The sequence below is a fragment of the Colletotrichum graminicola genome (assembly GCF_000149035.1).
Source record: "Colletotrichum graminicola M1.001 genomic scaffold supercont1.6, whole genome shotgun sequence".
Lineage (NCBI taxonomy): Eukaryota > Fungi > Ascomycota > Sordariomycetes > Glomerellales > Glomerellaceae > Colletotrichum > Colletotrichum graminicola.
The window spans coordinates 218,332-236,455 of NW_007361010.1; the positions used below are offsets into that span (position 1 = coordinate 218,332).

Below are 18,124 nucleotides of genomic sequence, written 5' to 3' on the forward strand. Positions count from 1 at the left end.
CTGAATCTGGAAGTGTCTCATCACGTGTCGCCAAGCTGGGCGGCTGGGTGTGTTGAGGGGAGTTATGTAGCATCTATCAAGGGGTCCTGAGGACGTGTGGTGTGGTATGTAAGCGACATTCCATCGGTGAAAGTTGGCCAAAGCGTTTTTTTGTCTATCATCCGGCGAGACTAAAATAATATTGGCAATAAAGGGGTATTGCGAACAACATCAACAGAGTTTGTCTATTCGGCACAGAGTCGCGAAGACACGGGGAGAGGGGGGGTTCCTGTTCTTTTGGATTCTGGGTTCACACCTTAATCAATAGAGGATGCAACCGAGAGTTGCCAACTCAGTCAGCCCGCCCTCAAGAAACACCCAGCAATTCACAAGCCGACTGTTTTCGCTGACTGCACCACCCAATCATCGTCGGCGGAATTGTCACTGATGAGAGCACACACAGTAATCCAGCTTGCAAAACCGGGAGAGCAGTACCCGTCTGAAGCCACATCGTGAGAGGGCTGTGGAAAAGGTGAGGATCAAATCAGCAAGTCACTGAAAAGACACAGCACAAGCAGGCCGCGACGAAAATGTCACCGCAGCTAGCATCCGGTGTGGAAGTGAATATATCTATGTGTGTATAACTCAAGCTGCTTTTCACTCACACGAGGCGCGCGTGAGGTCGAATCAAGGCATCCCTCAACCGCCCAGAATTCATTACAAATACTCATTAACCAATACTACCCCCTCCCTCCATCAAATGCGTATAGTCTCAAGAGGAGTGTCCCCCGCAAATCGAGGTCGAGGTCCTTTTCGCCATGCCTCACCTCCCCCACCGCATCCACAGGACGCACCCGGCGACGAAGGCAAAGCCCATCAGGATCAGGTTCGTCAGCGCCCCCTCCACCCACCGCTTCGTCGCCATCTCCTCCCTCGCCTTCCACCCGCCGCCCGGCCCGACGGCGTTGGCGTGCGGGAACGGCGCGTCCGGCACCTCCTTCCCCAGGAACTTGCACAGCGGCTCCCACCCCTCGTCCGCCGACCACTCGAGCAGCCGGTCGGGGGGCACCATACCCCGGATCATGTCGCAGTGTTCTGTTTCCCCCTCCGGGCCTTGGTTAGCATACAGTCCCCCGGGCTAACAGAATGAAGAAGAACGAGGCAAGACGTAGAACATGACCAAGTACCAAAAGAAAAAGAAACAAAAAAAAAGAGAAAAACTCACCCCGGTAGATCCACTTCCCGTTCCTCTTGATCGCCCTCGCCATGTCACCGTCCGGCGCGCGGAAGAAGAGCGCCCAGAGGAAGCGATGGTAGACGTGCCACGCCCAGAACGCCTCCCGGTCCAGCAGGCTCGCCACCCAGAAGCTCCAGCTCTCGTTGACGTGCACCAGCGTCTTGACCGCGCTCCGGTGCCACGCGTCCAGGTCCCGCCGCACGTTGAGCACCACCTTGGCCTCCGGGTACGCCCGGATCATCTCCGTCGCGAAGCAGCTCGCCGCCGCGTCCGTCACCGCCACGCAGTGGCCCAGCAGCTCGTCGAACTCGGCCGCCGAGATGCTGCAGTCGCCCGTCTCCCTTTCTCCTTTGTTTCCCTTATCGCCGCCGCCACCGCCGCCGCCATTCCCGCCGTACCACTTCTTCCGCGCGAGCCTCACCCACCCCGTCGCCGGGATCGGTGGGTCTTCGTAAACAATGTCCCACCCGTGGTACGTGTGGTCGTACCCGAGCGTCAACAGCGCCTGCTGCAGGGACTCGGTCGCGCTGCGCGGCGGGCCGACGCAGAGCACCTGCATCGGCCTCGTGCGCGTGCGCTTCTGCGGCGGCGGGATGCGGTAGACATGGTTCTCGAGGAAGTGCCACCACCAGTGGTTCATGCTCGATATCGAGGACATCATGGCTGTGGCGGTGCGGCGATGCTCAACCGACGAGGAAATTGGGGGCACTTCCGTCGTGGCGCAGGAGTGAGCTTCTCGGGGCTCCCGATCCGTCTTTTTTTTTTTCGAAATTCTCGAAAATCTGTCCCCCAGTTGTTGACCTTTGCTCGTCCTTCAACTGTTCTGTAAGTTCTGCTAGTGACCGAAAGATGAGTTGAGCTGCAGACTGGAAATCACCGAGCGTGCATACGACTGCGTTACAAGTCAAAAACGTGCAACGGCTGTCTGTTATATATCAAATTGAGGGAAGCCCCCCTCCGCCCCCCGCCCGATGAACCTCCAAACCCATGTGCCCAAATCCATGTGCCCTAAGACGTTTGGAAACCGTATGCCGTCATGGCGTTGGAGCTGGCTTGGCCATTCCCAGTAGCCGCAGCGAGCAAATGGCATAAAGAATCCCTGCAAACCCCTGAGAACGATGGGAAACTCGCAAAGCTGGCACTGTCTGTTATGTGGCATATCATCGGACGAGGGGGGAGGCATAAAGGACGGCCTCAGCACAGCGCAGGGCTCGGCCGCGGTGCAACCTCTTCTCCACACCCGCTTAACCGCATGTGAAGGGATAGCGAATGAAAAGCTTCGCGGCGAGCTTGCTTGAACATGAGGGGCCACTGTACAGACACCTGTTTGAACTGAAAATGCCTTGAATATATGCGATGCGGCCGTTTGCTTCGGCTTCAACCATGCTTGCAGACCCAGTACCCCGCCTTGCCACTCTCTGCCGTCTCTAACGAACGCCAAAACTTTGTCCACCCCGGGCGGCCGTCGCTTCGCAGGTGCTCAACCTCCTTGACCTCGCCCCTTTGGCTCTCTGCAGTCAGCAGCGCCGTATACAGTGACTGGTAGAACAGAATTTGCTTCTCAATATCTCTGGGCATGGCATCTATAGGACCCAGCACGAGCGACTCGAGCTCGTCCGCGTCCACCTCACCGAGGGTGGAGATGAGAAGCGTCGTAACGTTCGGCCGCGGCACAGGGACCCGGCGGACAGAGCCCTCAAAAGAGATGTGTAGTCGGCGCAGGGCAGGGAAGGTGGCCGTGATGCTGCCGACGATGCGCAGATACTGGTCGCGAGGGCTCAAGGCGCGGAGGTCTTTGATCAGAGGCGCACCGGCGGACGGTCGCGGCGCGCTGTCGAGAGACCGGTCAATGAGAGACTCGTCGCGATCCGGTATCCGAAACTCGAGCGACGTGATCCAGTTCAGCTGCGGCGTAGCGATGGCGAATGGAAAGTACATGGCTTCGAGCCTCTGCTCAAACTTGAACGTGTTGCTCGCGTACAAGACCTTGATCGTCTCTTCGTACCTGCGAGACTTGTCAGTTACTGGTCGTCCGATGCTGCCGAAACACGGCAGTTGGTCTCATCTCATGCGGCATGGAAAGATGTGTACGGAAAGAACTCACGCCTGCCGACACGACAGCAGCCAGGGCAAGATGCCGAGATACGTCTCCTTGGGGCCGCATGTCTGGAAGAAACCTCTAGGACACTGATCAGACAGCTTTGACTCGAGACGCCGGTCGTCCGGGCCGCACACGCAGCTCCACCAATACCACTGCGGCACCACGCTGGCGTCCGCGAAAGGCGGGTCCATGGGCGACACGCCCGGTGAGTGCGGATACCAGGCGGGCACAGGCTGATGACCTTTCCGCCATCGCACGTCGGGCTGAAGGCTGCGTCGGTACAGTAGGTAGAGATGAAGGATTTTGCGGCCGAAAGCGAGCCGGTAGATGTAGTACCGCAGGTCGGGTGTGAGGACGTCAAAGAAGGGGCTCTGTGAAACGAGCTTGCGAGTCTCCACGACCTCGCCGGACGCTGGCCGCGTCCGAAGGGTAAGCGAGGTTGTCAGAGAGCCAGTTCTGATGTCGTCCCCTTTGACCGCTGATGCCGAGGCTGCGTCCGCATCCGGGGCGGTGTGAGCCGCGTTGCGCGGCTTAAGGCGCGACGGCAATTCGTCATCCGGGCTTGGTACTCGGAGGAGTGATTCCGACATGGCTCTTGGGAGGGGCAGCTGTTGGGCGCCGCGCTGGGCCGACGGACTGCGCAGATTGGGGGGGAGGGGGAGGCGGGCAATGCCGGAGTTGCCGGCCAAAAGAGGGAGAGAAAACTGTTATCTGCGGGGGGTTTAAAGAGGATAAGACGAGTTTGAATGTGTGAGAAATGTCGTTGGAAAAATAAAATCGTCGTGGTAAATAGTTCGTTCTGCAGACAATGAAAATGAGACATGTATCGTACGTAGTAGCTATACCTATCCAAGCACTTAGATACCTTAGGTGGCAGGTACCTACCCGCGAATGGAAGTCTGGCGTGATACCGATTGCCGAGTATCGGCAGCTACAGTGCGCCTGCCGTGGAATTGGTGACAAAGGCGCGGGAGGGTACGTTAAGCGTGGCAGGTGCGGATTCGATCTTTCCCTTGGCGCTTAGTTGCGATCAAGGGATTGTTGTTGGTTGTTCTTGCCGGGATGCTCCTTGAGAGGACAAAGGGTGTGCCTAGATGGGCTCGCCAGCTGCTGCCAGCTGGTCCCACGGCAATTCTACACTTGCCATTTCCATATGCCGTGAAGAGCTCAATCAGATCATATTCCTTAGCTCCTTCCTAAAGAAATTCAATAGGAGGGAGAGCTGCGACCAAGGGCGACGACACTGTACCTGACCCCTATATTCAATTGTTGCGATAGCCGTATCTACCTACTTGAATGTCTCGCCGACATTCTTAACGCCACACACCCCCTTTTCCCACGATGAAAATCTCGTTCTGGTGGAACGCCAAGTTGACGGGATTGTTGCCGCCTCCGCCAACGCGGATCGAGCCAAGCGTCCACCCGGACTCCGGGTCCAGGACGTCGACCACCTCGCCGCCCGCGCCAAAGATCAAGCCGGAGTTGCTCACGCGCACACCGTCGTAAATGTACTGCATGGGGTGGCTGAGCAGCCTCTGGTTCGTCAGCAGCGGGAGACGTGCCCCCGACGAGGACACGGCAAAGTCGAACGCCCAAAGGTCGCAGTCGCCCAGGGGGTTCCGCCGCGACGGCTTGACCTCGAGGGCACCCGTGTTCGACAGATAGAGCGCTTTGCCGTCGGGCGACGGGGACACGCCGTTGGTGTTGCCTTCCAGTAACGCCACTTCCTTGATGCGGAGTGTGGTGCCGTTGACGAAGTAAAGCGTAGGCAGCGTTGGTCGCCGGAAGGGGTTCAAGTCCCGGCCCTGCCATGCAGTGTCAATAACTAGAGGCACACAAGAGAAAGAATATATGTCGAGGAGTAATCAGGGCACATACTCAACCAGAGTCCGAGTCCGTCAGGTAGTAGTTCCCCTCGCAATCCATTTCAATTTCATTGAAGCTCATGAATGGCCGCTCGTAGAAGTTGTTCAGCACAGTCTTACGCTCCCACGTGTTGGGGTCGACGGTGGCCAGATAGGCCGTTTCATCCGGGCCTCCATCCGTAACGACGTGCAGCTTGCCATTTTGATACATGCAGCCGTGGACGTTGTAGGTGGGTGGATTGGTGCGGATCTTGGTCAAGTTATTGGTCCGCACGTCCAATATACTGCCAGTCAGTCGTGCGTGCCGTTGCCGCCTTCAGGCGGCGGCCCCCATTCCACGAAAAACAGGAGCGACTGCTCGGGAATATAGCACGCGGCCTCGTGTACCTGGAACGGGAGAACCTGCAACTGCTCAACCGTTGCATTTGGTCCGATAATTTCGAAAAAGCGTTCGTCATAGGCGATAAAGCTCGTTTGGTCAATGTGCTAGTTGCTGGATTACACATCATTGCATGTTAATCGACGCACTTGTCCCCACGTCATGTCGGGGTGATGAGAGAAACTAACATGGCGGCGACACCCGAGTCCGAGACTTGGGCGGCGGAAGGCGTGTCGAACACGGAGCGGTTAAACTGCCCCGAGATCACGGCAAGAAGAGGCTCCTCGTTGGAAACCCACGCCCAACGATCCGTATTGAAGCCGGTGGGCACGGCATCGAGCTGACAAAGCGTCGGGCCCACAAGGCCGAGGAGGATACTGGCAGCGGATTTGGTAAGCATCCTATTAAGATTAAATAACAAGTCTTGGTATACAGCGTTATACCTAGTCATTTTGTGAATATAGGTTGGAGGCTGCACCAGGCCTTTATTTATCCTCGCTCAAGAACCAAAAAGCTGGAAAGCCATGTCATCGGACTCTGTCCGTCATCGGTGCTCTGTCGTAGTCTCCACCCCCGCAAATACCAAACCAGTGCCTCCCCGCATTTCTCCAAGACTTCGGACTCCACTCCGTGATTACGGATAATCTCCGAGATGCTCATTGATGCAATGGCCATGACACGGCCGTCTTGGCATAAGGGCGTGTTATACCAAGACGTAAAAGTAAAGCCTTGGAAATTGAAGAGCCATACTTTGAGCTTATAATCTATACCACATTGATTAGAGAGAATGATCCAAGGCGGATTGGCCATGGCAACATGTATAGAGTAACTTGGGCGGCGACTCTAGGCAGGCTAGGTGCGTTACGTAGATGAAGAAAAGCTGATTGTTGGAATTTATATACAGCCAAGAAGTGGGGTGGGTGGTCGCAGAATACATACCATGACCTATTAGCTAAGATAAAACAAGAAAAGTAACGCCTGCAGCAAGACGTCCTGGCGGCTCCTTTACGCGGTCCCATAGACGATATCCGCCTCTCTCGACGCAGGAGTGACTTTCAAATCGCTCAAGGCGGGACCCGTGATGTTGGCCTCCACCGTCGTCTGGAACGGAGCTAGAAGCTTGAAGTACCCCGTCCATTCCGACGGCCAGGCAGGCAGAAGACGGATCTGTGTGTTGTTCTTGGCGAACGTCTGCATGAGCATCTCTTGAAGCCCAATCGACGCGCTGCCGTAGTGGTTCATGTCCGGGGACCAGTCGTAGTTTGGCCCCTTGAAGGTCGGGAACCGGTACTTGGTGCTGTCCGAGAACCTGTCGATGGTGTTGCTGGCGGCGCGTTCCGTCAGTCCCATGCGAGCGAACCAGATCTGGTCCTGCCTCCAGCCGCTAAGAAAACTTGGTTAGCCATCACGCTTCTGACCCAACGAGAGAGAGAGAGAGAGAGAGAGAGGTGCAGGAGAATGCTCACTATGTGCCATTGTAGCTTGCGGACTGGCTGTCGTTGAAGTACGCATGCATGGCGTAGCTCAAGTTGGTAGGCTGCCCAAGGCCGTATTCTCCCCATGGAAATACCACGTACATCGCCGTGGGCTCGTTGTTCTCCGTGAAGGAGTAGTTCGTAGCCGGCGCAACACACACGAGGTCTACTCCCCAGTCAGATCACACCGGAACGCTACTTGCTGCAGGAAATAACTCACCTGGTGAACCGGGACACGAATGAAGCGGTGTTTCCGGGACTCGGGCAAAGTAACTCTCGTAGTACGAGGCGTTTCCTTTGACGAGGCTGGGGTTGATCTGCAAGAGATCGCGAATCGTTTTGCGCAGTCCCGACACGGTCGACGCGGGATTCAGGGCCAGCTTGTAAGTCTCGGCCCCTGAAGCGGGGTAGATGATCAATGTGCCGTTCTCTTCCAGCCCGTTCCGCTTCTGGTAGTACTCGTCGAACCACGCGAGCTGATACTCGATGAAGGAGATCCAGGGGGCCACGTCGATACCGCCATACATGTTCGCCTGCAGCACCATGTCGGCGAACTCGTTTGCCGCATCGCTGAGCCAGCTTAGCCAGTCATTGAAGAGGACGCCTGGCGGATAGAGGGAGGTCCGCGTGTTGCCGTCGTACGCGTTAGCATCGTACTCGTACACATTGGGCAACCCCGTGTTGTCAATCTGCTCTGACGTGAACCCGACGTCCAGGCCGAAGTACAGCTGCCCCAGCTTGCGGCTGGTCGGCGAGATATTGCTGTAGAAATTGAATTGTTCTGCGTCCGCGTTAAAACCGAATCCGGCCCGCTGGTGGTGAACAATGGGGGGGCTGACTTACGAGCCATGATGTCGAAATCTCCGGTTTTGAGAAGCGGCCAGTATAGAAGCCTCTGGTTCTGGGCCGTGAACGTACCGCCAGACCATTTTCTGTAGTCAGGCGTGAAGCTCTCCCGGCCGCGTACAAGGATGGGATCAAACGTGAACAGCCCGCCGTTGAATCTAGTCGGGTATTTGCCCTTGGCGTTGCATGCCATCATATACCGAAAGTACTGATAGTTCTTCCCGACCTGGAAACCCGAGTCCGTCGCCGGGGCATCTGGGTTGATGATGATGTAAGACCGGTCCCAAAACGAGTGCCACCATTCGATTGTGTCGGTCTGGCTGGCTGTTGGAATTTGCGAAGCGCTGTTGATCAACTCCGAAGCCCAATCCTCTACATTTGTTGTCTGCTCCTGTCCTGTAGCGATGTAAAGCTGGAATGATCTAGAAGCTGAAGTCGACGCCAGGTTGTAGGACGTGTAGCTGGTGTTTATGTATTTTCCGGTAGTGATTGAGTCAGGTTGAAGTTGGGGGGACACCATAAAGGTACCAAACTATGTCGACCAGTCAGCGTCACAAGCGTAGCTTGTAAATCAGATTGAATGGTACCGTATTGTTTCTCATTGGATTGAACAGAGACTCGGGTCCAATTGACGTCAGATTCTGCTGGACAACCTGGAAGTCAAATAGAGGTGTCTCTCCGTTATGGTGGTAATTGAGTACACCTCCGGACGTATAGCTGATGTTGTCTGGGCGTTGATAGGGAAGCGGAAGTTCCGGGACGCTGTTCACTCCCCAGGACGTTTGCTCTGTAGTTGGCCTTTTTTAGCTGGAATCCCAGTAGGTACGTCAATGGCCAAAGGAGCAAAGAAGGAACCTACGTTGTTCATCAACGACCATTTGATGGCCCTCCGTACGCCATGTCTCAAACCCAGCAGTCAGGTTGAGGGGCACTGCGCTTGTGACCTCTGTGTGGATGGCGGAGGTGTCCATGTCGACCCAGATCTTAATCTCGGTGGAATCGTCGCCCCTGATGGTCGCATAACCGTCATTGATGTTGAGGCGCTGTTCAAACACAGACGCGTTTGCCGAAAACGGGTTCGGGGTAAACGACAGCCGCACGCGACCCAGCTTCAGCAGAGAATTGTTCTCGTCAAACGCACCGCTTTTTGCGATGTAGAAGAGAACCTCGCCTGCTCAGCCCCGTTAGCAACACCGTCGGGGACACAATGACCAGCAGCAGCAACTGAGCTTACCCGACTCAACCCACAAGTTCAGTCCAACATCCCCTCCACCGACCGGCATCGAGCCCGAGGCATCGGCGCTCTGCGTTGTCCATACCGTGTCGTAGCTGCGTGGGAGTTGGATTGACTGGGCGCATTGTATCAAGCATAACACTTGATAGCCACGCACAAGGCGTTTCAAGAAAGTCGACGCCATGTTGGGGAACAGAGCTTTGGCCACACGCTTGCGAGCGAAAGTGCCATTGTGACAAGCCCGTCTGGGGTATCCGCAGATCTATTATACCAGTCCACTGCCCCGCCAACCCCGCGATGAGCAAGGTACTCAATGCCATCAGCTTTTCCGTCTACGTTATCACTGATACTACCTTCCCTAATTTACTGTAAGTTTGGCGGGGGAAACTCCATTTTGCGACAGTGGCCCGAGGAAATTAGGAGTGGGGATGTCAAATAACGTCAGGTGAGCAGCGTCCGCGGGACACTATGCCGATCAGTATGATATTACCGGTACCGTGATCTGGGGTATGCAATCCTTGGCCGCTGAACCGGGCATTCTCTAAGACCGGAGAAAGCATTAAACGGCCCGGGTTTCCCGGCCGCCTCGCAGCTTGAACGACTGATTGCCGACATTGCCGGGTTGCCCGGGTTGGAGGTTGCCAATTTCTTGCCATGTGCCTGCATATCTCTGCTATTTCCACTATATCCGCTATTATTGTTTTTCAATCAATTCTTTTATTCAGGCATCAGAACTATTGACGCCTGAGTAAGGGGCTGCAGGGATTCTGTTCCTTATCAACCTAGCCCAGGCCAATTCGCTTCCTGTTCACACAACACAAGCAACCGCACCCGATCAATGTCCAAGAACTTCATGCGCACGATAAGTGCGCTGCGTTCTGCCTGACCGAAAGCCAGCCCCACTCAGCTTTGACAGAGGGTGCCGCCTTCCCGAGGAACTCTTCAAGGCGACCTCACTTCTATTGACTGACACACATGTCTCGTGGCCAGAACTGCCATCTCATGGCCTGACTTCTTTGTGGATGTCACAATTGATTCTTTTGTACTTTCGACGTGGCAAAAGCCCACACTATGTTCTACAGAATCTGCTTGCAAGCTCTCCCGTCATCAGAGCCCCTAGGCCGATGGTTCCCGTAATTATCAGGTCTCCCGACCTCCAAAATTCGCCCAAAGCAAGGAAATGATAATGAAGTCAGCGTTCCGAGTATGTCTTTAAAAGTCCTTCTCGCCCTTTCAAATACCCGCAGCGATTAGGAAAGCAGCCACGACGCCTGCAGCGCCGCCGGCGTCAAGTTTGGTGCGAAGGGCCGGGCTCTTCGTGACAACGGCAGGGGTGAATGTAGCGGTTATCGCAGAAGGGTCGTCCGGCATGATCAGTGTTTGGAACATGGGCTCTTCAGGAGTGGAGGTGACAACAAGAATGGTGGTGTTGGTTGGAACATTAACCCCTGGAATAGGGTCGTACGGGACCAGGTTGGTAAGGCTGAGACTGCCTGAAGTTGGTTGCGAAGCCATGACAGGCGTATCGGCTGGCGGTACAGTGGCCACGGTAGGGTTCAGCTGCACGCTGCCGTACGACTGCAATCCAGATACACTGGCACTCTTCGGCGGCACATGGACGACCACGGTCTGAACGACAATGGTGCGGCTGGAAGGAGTGACTTCAGTCAGAGTGGCGGGGGGCGTGTCATAATCCGAGTTGCATGGGGTGTTAGAGGCTCCACCACCTGGCGTAACGGTGTGAATGACAATAGTGGACTTGGTGGCCAGCTTCCGTGTGCGAGTGATGGTTGGGAGTTGAATAGTTGTGAAGGTAATAGAAGGGGCTGTCTCGGTGGATTCTGGGCCTCCTGGAAGCAAGGAAGAGGATGAAAGAAGTGTCTTCTCGTCGCATGCCTTGTACATGTTGGCATAGCTGCATCCCTCAGAGTTGGAATAGCCGCAGAAGCCGAACTTGGCGTCACTGATGCAAGCCATGCTGCAGAGAGACTCATCAACCCGGGGGAAGTTGACCAAACTGCTACCGCAACGGCAGCCGCTATATAAAGGATCTCGTGTCAGTGTTTGTGTGCCTCTGGCGGGGAGGGTAAGACCTACTCGGGAAAGGCGGCGGCGTAGTTGCGACCAGTGCAAGCAGACTGGCACTCTTCAGGAGTGTAAGCTCTGCCAAAGTCGACAAAGGCGTTGAACTTGTCCGACGTGACGCTGAAGCAGCCAACGTACTCGAAGCCGTGGATGACGTGGCTGACCTGAGCCGAGACCATGGTGGCCAGCAGCAGGGTAATGACAAGAATCGACATTGTGCTTGGAAATGTAAGGAGGGAATGAGAGTTTGTCTGGGTGGCTTAGCCTCTGGGGACGACAATTCTTGATAACGGGAACGAGTGACGATGGATATCAGGACGTTGAAAACACGGCCTGTTGATGAGGAGTTTCTTCGAGGAGGATGTCGGATGATGGAATGTTCAGGAACAGGAACGGGGACGCACCTTGAGCCTATGGCAAAAAGAATAGCTTGTGGGCAGAGCGAAAAGAAGTCACGGCAGTTGGCTAAAGTGGAAGAAGGAAGAAGGAACAACCAGGCAAGGCAGGCAGGTGCCCAAGTAGCCTCAGTCCTGCCTTCCTTCGATGAATGTAGGTAGGTGTCTGTCTGCCTGGCACATACATAGGTACATAGGGAGCAGTGCATTGGAAGTCATGGGTGGCCGTTCGTGCCTGCTGAGCCTCGGACAGGCCAAGGTAAGAAGCCATCATCATCACGGCATTCTCGGTGTGGAAAAGGCTAAGAGTAGCGAAGAAGACGCTTTTGATATTCTACTGGGTCTATGTCGCTGCAAGATGGGTGAGTGTGACGTTCCAGGTCGCGGTCCGTCCTCTTTCAGTCCCAAAATTCAACACCACAGCAGTGATGCAGCAATCGTCAGAGCTCTCTTTGATCATCATTGCGCCCCTTAAGAGGTGCGTTCTAGAGCCAGGATGACGAGCCAACAGCGGTTAAGCCCGTGGGCTAAACACTGCATGTCGACCTTGTCTTAGGCCGATCGAGTCTTCATCACCCGATTGCACACGTATCAACCGCCCCCAAACCTTTCCTCGCAGGGTATCCTATCATGCAAAGCGAAAGAGAGAGAGAAAGCTGCTTAGTGCTTCTTCCTAGATGAAGCAGACACCAGCTTCTTCTTGACGCTCTTGGGGATCTTCTCTTTGCGCTTTTCGCGCTTGGCCTCCTTGACGGCCATTTTGTGTTGCTACGGGTTGTCAGCGGCGGTTCATCATAATGTTAATTGTTCGTTCTCACCTTCTTCTCCTCCTTGTCTTCATGCTTACGTCCTCTAGGCCGGGCCTTGTCAAACTTGGACTCGTCTTCATCACCGCTGGCCAAGGACGCCCCACTGCCCGACTCGTCCTCGGAAGACTCGCTCTCCTCCTCCTGGTCCTCGCCCTCCTTTACGACAGTGTCGGCTAGAAGGTTCTTGTAGACAAGCTTGTCGCCCTCACCCTGTCCAATCTTCGCGGCATCCTTCTCGATGTCGTAGACCTGTTCGAGGGTCTGCGGGATGTACTGCTTTCGGAAGACCTCGTTATCTACCTCCTGCTCGGCGGCGGCCTCCTCATTGTCGGCAGGTCTAGTCTCATACAGCTTCTCAAGTGCTTCCACTAGAGCGGGCTCCTCGACCGGACCCTCGGTCGCCGAAACAAAGTCGAAGATGGCACGGTCACTGAGCGTGTCGACACCCTTCCTCCTGAAGAAGTCCCCGACGTTCTTGATATCCATGCGCAGGAACTCCAACGCGCGGGGATGGTCAGGCTCGACGCTCTGGGAGACATCGATGATGTACAGTTTTTTGTCGTTGTACAGGATGTTGTACTCGCTCAGGTCGGCGTGGACCAGGCGGCAGACCTGGTATATCCGGCGCATGAGACCCAAAAGCTGGACGTACAGGTTCCTCCACTGCTGATCCACATCGTCGCCAGTGAGGTTGGCGTCTCGCAGCCGGGGGTAGGCCCAGCCTTTCTTGTCGCCGAGGAAGCCCATGGCCAGGACGTGCAGCTTCAGGCTGATGGGCTCTGGGCACGGGATGCCGGCGGCATGTATTCTCCTGAGGTTGCGGAACTCCTTCTCGGCCCACAGCTTGACCATTTTCCTGTTGCTGCTTTTGTCGAAACCCTTCTGGAAGCGGTGTTCGCCCGTGATGTAGCGCTCGCGGTCCTTGAAGACCAGGATCGAAGTCTTGTACACCTTGATGGCCCGCTGGATGTTGGGGCCGTCACCCTCAGGATGCAAGATGGCGTGGTAAACGTTGGCCTCCTTGCCGGTGCTGATGGCGCCGTGGATCTCGCTGACGATGCCACGATTGATCATCTGGAGCAGGATCATGCGCGTGCGCTGGTCCAACACCTGCTCGCTCGTTGCGCGGTCCGCCTTGTCCTTGCTCTTCTCGTCATTCTCCTTGACGCCGTCCAGGCGGATCTTGGCAGCATGCTTGGAGAGGGCAGTGATTTGATCGTCGACGCTCGCCTTGGTGTTTGAGGTCGGCCTTTGGGCATTGGAGCGCGGAAGAGCGGCATCATTGGAGTTGAACATGCGCTGGCGGTTGTAAGACTTGGTCAAGTTGCCAGAGTCGGCGCTCCATTCCTCGTCATCGATATCCTCGTCCTCGCCAAAAATGTCCTCGAGATCACCGTCATCCTCGGCTTCGTCGTCGTGTTGGACGTGGGCAGAAGCATCGTTGGCCACGGTTCTCAGCTCGACAGGGATAGACTCGGTCTGCTCGTAGCCCTGGTTGGGGAGGTATGTGTAGGGGGGCTCATGGGGAGCAGCGGGAGATTCGTTGGAAGCCATGATGGACGCTGAGAGCTGTCAACCAGATTGTCTTTGACAATTGCGATCCGTCGTGTGTTGGTGAAGGCTCAATCTGGTGTTGTTCACTCGAAGAGGACGCTTCTCTACTCGAGGCGTGGATGTTGTGCACCCCGCTGCCCCTCCATCGTGGCCGGGCTTTTTGAATTTTTTATCTTATCAGCGGTGGCGGGCGTGGCGGGGTCCTTGGACTCACAACACAGGGGGAAACGGGCCCGTGCACAATGATGAGTCAACAAGTCGTCGAATGACTGGACTGGTAGGCACACTGCACACTGCGCCGAGACTTTTTTCTTTGGTGAGTCGAAGTGAATCATTGCTGGGAATTGGGGGAGATGAGCACTAAAGAAGCTCGCTAACGAGAATAAGCGAGAAATCAGCGATGAGTGGGGCTCCCGCTGCCTTCCAAGATGACCTAAGCAGGCAGTCCAGAACTCACTGCCGGCTACGACACTACCACCTTGCTTCACCTCTCCAATAGCACAACACGATATTGCCCTGGCCTTGGCGGACGCTCCATTCCACATGGGACCTCTTTCGAAATCGCCGTATGCGTCTGTATGACACGAACACAATACAGAGTGAGATCAACGACAGCCGCGCTACACTGGAGAAATGCTGCCTTTCGAGTGCCATACCCCAATCCTCTTTCGTGCTCGCTCGCCTCTCGGAGAATAGGCGTGTGGTCTGAACCTAGGACAGATTCGTCAAAGTCCTGTTCCATTGATTGGAGATGACTGCGTCACAGCACTGGCTGGAGAATAAGATGTTCGTCATCTTCGTTCATGAGCAGCAGAGAATTTTGACCGCCAAGTCTTGCCCTCGGTCGCCCTCGGTCGCCCTCGGACGAGCAGTGTCTGGATGCCAACAAGCAGGACTGGAATTGCAGCGCATGTCTCATCAAGCTGTTGCTGCAAGTGCAGGTCCATCTGAGATGACAAGCTGTCGCCCATGCCGTCTTCCCGCTTTGCCTGTCCGCAACTACTTGGGATGTCGTTGGTGCTTTGTTCTCCAGGGCGAATATCAAAGCGTTGTTTCTCTTTCCAGTTTGCCCACCGCAAACTCCCCAAGTACGCCTGTTGCGTATCTGCGCTTCACATTACCGATGCCATATTTACGCTCGAGCGGATCGAGAGACAACACCCATTACCCGCCCCGAGCGACTAGTGTATAATCACCGAGCGAGCATTAGTACGAGCGCACCCGGGTTGGACAAGCCGTACAGCGCTGTATTCGTTCGAACAGCATAATCATCTCACCGTTCCAGGCTCGCCACTGAAGCCTGCTGCGTTATTGGTGTCCATTGAGATGGTCCGACTACAGTATCCAACTTCAAAACCAATGGCAAAACATCAGTCACTTCCTCCTCGAAACACCCCAAACCCCAACTGGCGGGTTCGAGATGGGATAGCGTGGATTCTGCTCCGGATTTGGAATCGAGTATCAAGATAGCTGTATAGGAAAGAGGGATAGTAATACTTGGCCACTCGGACTCTATTTCCTGCGAGGTACGCCGCCAGGACCATCATGCAGACAACCCTTCGAGGCGGGCTGTCATTCCCAGTCCCTCGGACAGCCGAGGACCGATGAAGTCTGACAATCATAGCCCGTTCATTGGCCGAGAACACGCAAGGGCCAATGATGTTCTTCGACGACCAGGGCAAGTGTCGTTTCGCTCGGTCTGTGCAGTGGGCCTCAGACTCTGTCAGAGTCGAACAGAGTTGGATTGTTTTGTTTCCCAACGTCGCTGGCGACCAATGGTGGTCGTTCTACGGAACAAGCCAGCCACTGTCAGGTGGGACGAGCTCATCCCCCATCAAAGCAGAAATAACCTCTGTCTCAGGGTCAATCAGTTGGCTACCGATACTTTCACCAGCCTGTGGGCCGTGGCTAATGAAACCTGTTGACAGCATGGACCTACGTCTCCATCTCTTAAATGAGCAGATCCTCGCCTCCTGGTCGTAAAGACACGGGGATCAGTGAAATCGGATCTCTCCCCCATTATTTATAACGAAATTTGCTTTGTAACCCTTCGTAATCTCGGCGCCATGGCTCGATGGTCGCGACGGGGATGGATTCTGGTAATCGTCGTTGTCCTACTCACGCTCGTTTCGCCTACCGAAGGTCATCATAAGAAGAAATCGAAACAGCCGGAGGAAACTCCCGCACCGGCTCCGGTGCCACCAGTCGTGCCAGTTCCGCCTCCTGCTGCCCCTCCGGCTCCTGCTCCTCAACCTGCTCCTCCAGCACCGCCGCCACCGGCTCCTCCGCCACCGGCTCCTCCGCCACCGGCTCCTCCGCCACCGGCTCCTCCGGCACCTCCAGCACCGCCACCGCCGCCACCGGCACCACCACCGCCGCCTCCTGCACCACCGCCATCACCACCTGCACCGATACCAAAGCCCGAGTTCACTGAGGAGGAAATCAATGATGGGAGGGCGTTGGCAAAGCTGAACAGGAGGGCACTGGAGAATGCTCACAAGACGAACGACCCGCAAACACATCTCGGAGACAACAACTACTGCCAAGGCGCATTCATACCGGTGCGGAAGGAATGGTTAGTCGCGCGCCGACCGTGGGCTGCATTGTTGGAGGAGTTCACAGACCGTTTCTGATACTAACGCTTCATAATCTAGGCGCACTCTGTCAGTTCCCCAGCGTAAGGAATTCATCGCAGCTGTCCAGTGTATGATGAAGCAGCCTGCGTTGTCCGATCCGAAGAGAGTTCCGATGGCGAAATCCCTCTATGACGACTTCGTTGCCGTTCACTACAACAGTTTTAAGAACATCCAATTCACGGTCAGCCTCTTTGTCCTTTATTTCAGGAGTAAGCGGGAAAATTGCGTTGGACTCGGAGCTGATAAGCACTCTAGGCTTCCTTCTTTACCTGGTACCGGTACTACCTCGCTAGCTTTGAACAGAGGTTGCGTACGCAATGCGGATATCAAGGTGACTATAGATTCCAACACAATCGCGAATAGACTCCAATTAACAACTCAACAGGTACTCTGCCATACTGGGAGTGGGGCCTTGACATCAACAATCCGGCTCTTTCGCCAGTTTTCGACGGATCTGAGACGTCATTGGGAAGCGATGGCGAGTTCGTTCCCCACGATGGCCTTCAACTGCGCCAGGCCTTCTCGAACAACCTAATCACCCTCAAATCCGGCTCCGGCGGCGGCTGCCTCACATCAGGCCCGTTCAAGGACATGCGGGTGCATATCGGGCCCGCCGCACTGGCCCAGTACGCCACAGATAAACCCTTTAGCGTCCCGAACCCGCTCGAGGACCTTCCGCGGTGCCTCAAGCGCGACCTGAACAAGGACGTTGCTAGTCGCTTCAACTCCTTCCGGAGCACGACGCTGCTCATCCTAGAGCAGACGACGATCCAGAACTTCTCGTCCCTGCTCCAGGGCGACGACCGCTTCTTCCCCAACACGCTTGGCGTCCACGGCGGAGGTCACTTCATCATCGGGGGCGACCCCGGCGCAGACGTGTCCATCTCGCCCGGCGACCCCGCGTTCTGGCTGCACCAGGCGCAGATCGATAGGCTGTACTGGATATGGCAGAACCTCGACTTCAAGAACCGGCAGGGGGTATTCGGCACCCTGACGTCGCAGGACAACCCAAAAAGCCCAAATGGCAGCGTCGAGGACTCCATCGACCTGACGCCCATCAGCTCGCCGGTCAGGATCAAGAACTTGATGAATACGGCGTCCGGGGCACCCCTGTGCTACGTGTATGAGTAGGCGTAAAGTAATGTTGGAGACAAAACATGATAGATACCCCATGGACGCTTTTTAGAACTTGTGGCGTGTTCTCTACCAAGAGTTCATATTTAGAAATCAGTTTCATTTTCAAAAGCGTGCATTTGTATTGCCTATACTTGCCGACAGTAAAGCTGCCCATTATCAAATGGTTTCTGTAATTCTTGGGCGTTTTTCAATTACTATCTTTAGCTCAGACCACACGGATGTTTCCAGTTTATCCCGGCTCTGTATGTCTGGGTCATGTTGCCAGCCGTTCGTCATGACGAGAATCGGTACACATGGGATCCATGGCAATCAACAGCCGCAACAGCCTGGGCGCGGCCCTCTTCAAGATCTCCCTTCCCCGCCTTTCGATTGATCCCTTGGCTTACATGTCA

General features: G+C 55.4%; 8 protein-coding genes across 8 annotated transcripts; 2 read left to right on the plus strand and 6 right to left on the minus strand.

The window, feature by feature from the left end:
- Positions 1–802: 802 nt before the first annotated feature.
- Positions 803–1,874, minus strand: GLRG_02107 (uncharacterized protein; the record flags this gene model as incomplete). The annotated part of the gene is made up of 2 exons (XM_008092765.1): positions 803–1,074; positions 1,205–1,874. 2 exons carry the CDS (start codon positions 1,872–1,874, stop codon positions 803–805), a joined length of 942 nt encoding a protein of 313 aa, XP_008090956.1.
- Positions 1,875–2,593: 719 nt separating this feature from the next.
- GLRG_02108 (uncharacterized protein) lies at positions 2,594–3,907 on the minus strand (the record flags this gene model as incomplete). Its single annotated transcript, XM_008092766.1, has 2 exons — positions 2,594–3,221; positions 3,321–3,907. 2 exons carry the CDS (start codon positions 3,905–3,907, stop codon positions 2,594–2,596), a joined length of 1,215 nt encoding a protein of 404 aa, XP_008090957.1.
- Positions 3,908–4,630: 723 nt separating this feature from the next.
- GLRG_02109 (uncharacterized protein) lies at positions 4,631–5,961 on the minus strand (the record flags this gene model as incomplete). The annotated part of the gene is made up of 3 exons (XM_008092767.1): positions 4,631–5,142; positions 5,201–5,466; positions 5,750–5,961. The coding sequence occupies 3 exons, from the start codon at positions 5,959–5,961 to the stop codon at positions 4,631–4,633; spliced, it is 990 nt and encodes a 329-aa protein (XP_008090958.1).
- Positions 5,962–6,566: 605 nt separating this feature from the next.
- GLRG_02110 (uncharacterized protein) lies at positions 6,567–9,300 on the minus strand (the record flags this gene model as incomplete). The annotated part of the gene is made up of 7 exons (XM_008092768.1): positions 6,567–6,945; positions 7,028–7,202; positions 7,257–7,817; positions 7,880–8,414; positions 8,470–8,669; positions 8,742–9,053; positions 9,117–9,300. 7 exons carry the CDS (start codon positions 9,298–9,300, stop codon positions 6,567–6,569), a joined length of 2,346 nt encoding a protein of 781 aa, XP_008090959.1.
- Positions 9,301–10,349: 1,049 nt separating this feature from the next.
- Positions 10,350–11,093, minus strand: GLRG_02111 (uncharacterized protein; the record flags this gene model as incomplete). Its single annotated transcript, XM_008092769.1, has 1 exon — positions 10,350–11,093. The coding sequence occupies one exon, from the start codon at positions 11,091–11,093 to the stop codon at positions 10,350–10,352; it is 744 nt and encodes a 247-aa protein (XP_008090960.1).
- A 1,163-nt stretch (positions 11,094–12,256) lies between these two features.
- On the minus strand, positions 12,257–13,959 carry GLRG_02112 (RIO1 family protein; the record flags this gene model as incomplete). The annotated part of the gene is made up of 2 exons (XM_008092770.1): positions 12,257–12,364; positions 12,415–13,959. The coding sequence occupies 2 exons, from the start codon at positions 13,957–13,959 to the stop codon at positions 12,257–12,259; spliced, it is 1,653 nt and encodes a 550-aa protein (XP_008090961.1).
- A 2,066-nt stretch (positions 13,960–16,025) lies between these two features.
- On the plus strand, positions 16,026–16,393 carry GLRG_02113 (uncharacterized protein; the record flags this gene model as incomplete). The annotated part of the gene is made up of 2 exons (XM_008092771.1): positions 16,026–16,101; positions 16,128–16,393. The coding sequence occupies 2 exons, from the start codon at positions 16,026–16,028 to the stop codon at positions 16,391–16,393; spliced, it is 342 nt and encodes a 113-aa protein (XP_008090962.1).
- A 56-nt stretch (positions 16,394–16,449) lies between these two features.
- On the plus strand, positions 16,450–17,726 carry GLRG_02114 (uncharacterized protein; the record flags this gene model as incomplete). Its single annotated transcript, XM_008092772.1, has 4 exons — positions 16,450–16,520; positions 16,614–16,776; positions 16,851–16,905; positions 16,981–17,726. 4 exons carry the CDS (start codon positions 16,450–16,452, stop codon positions 17,724–17,726), a joined length of 1,035 nt encoding a protein of 344 aa, XP_008090963.1.
- Between the last annotated feature and the right edge of the window lie 398 nt (positions 17,727–18,124).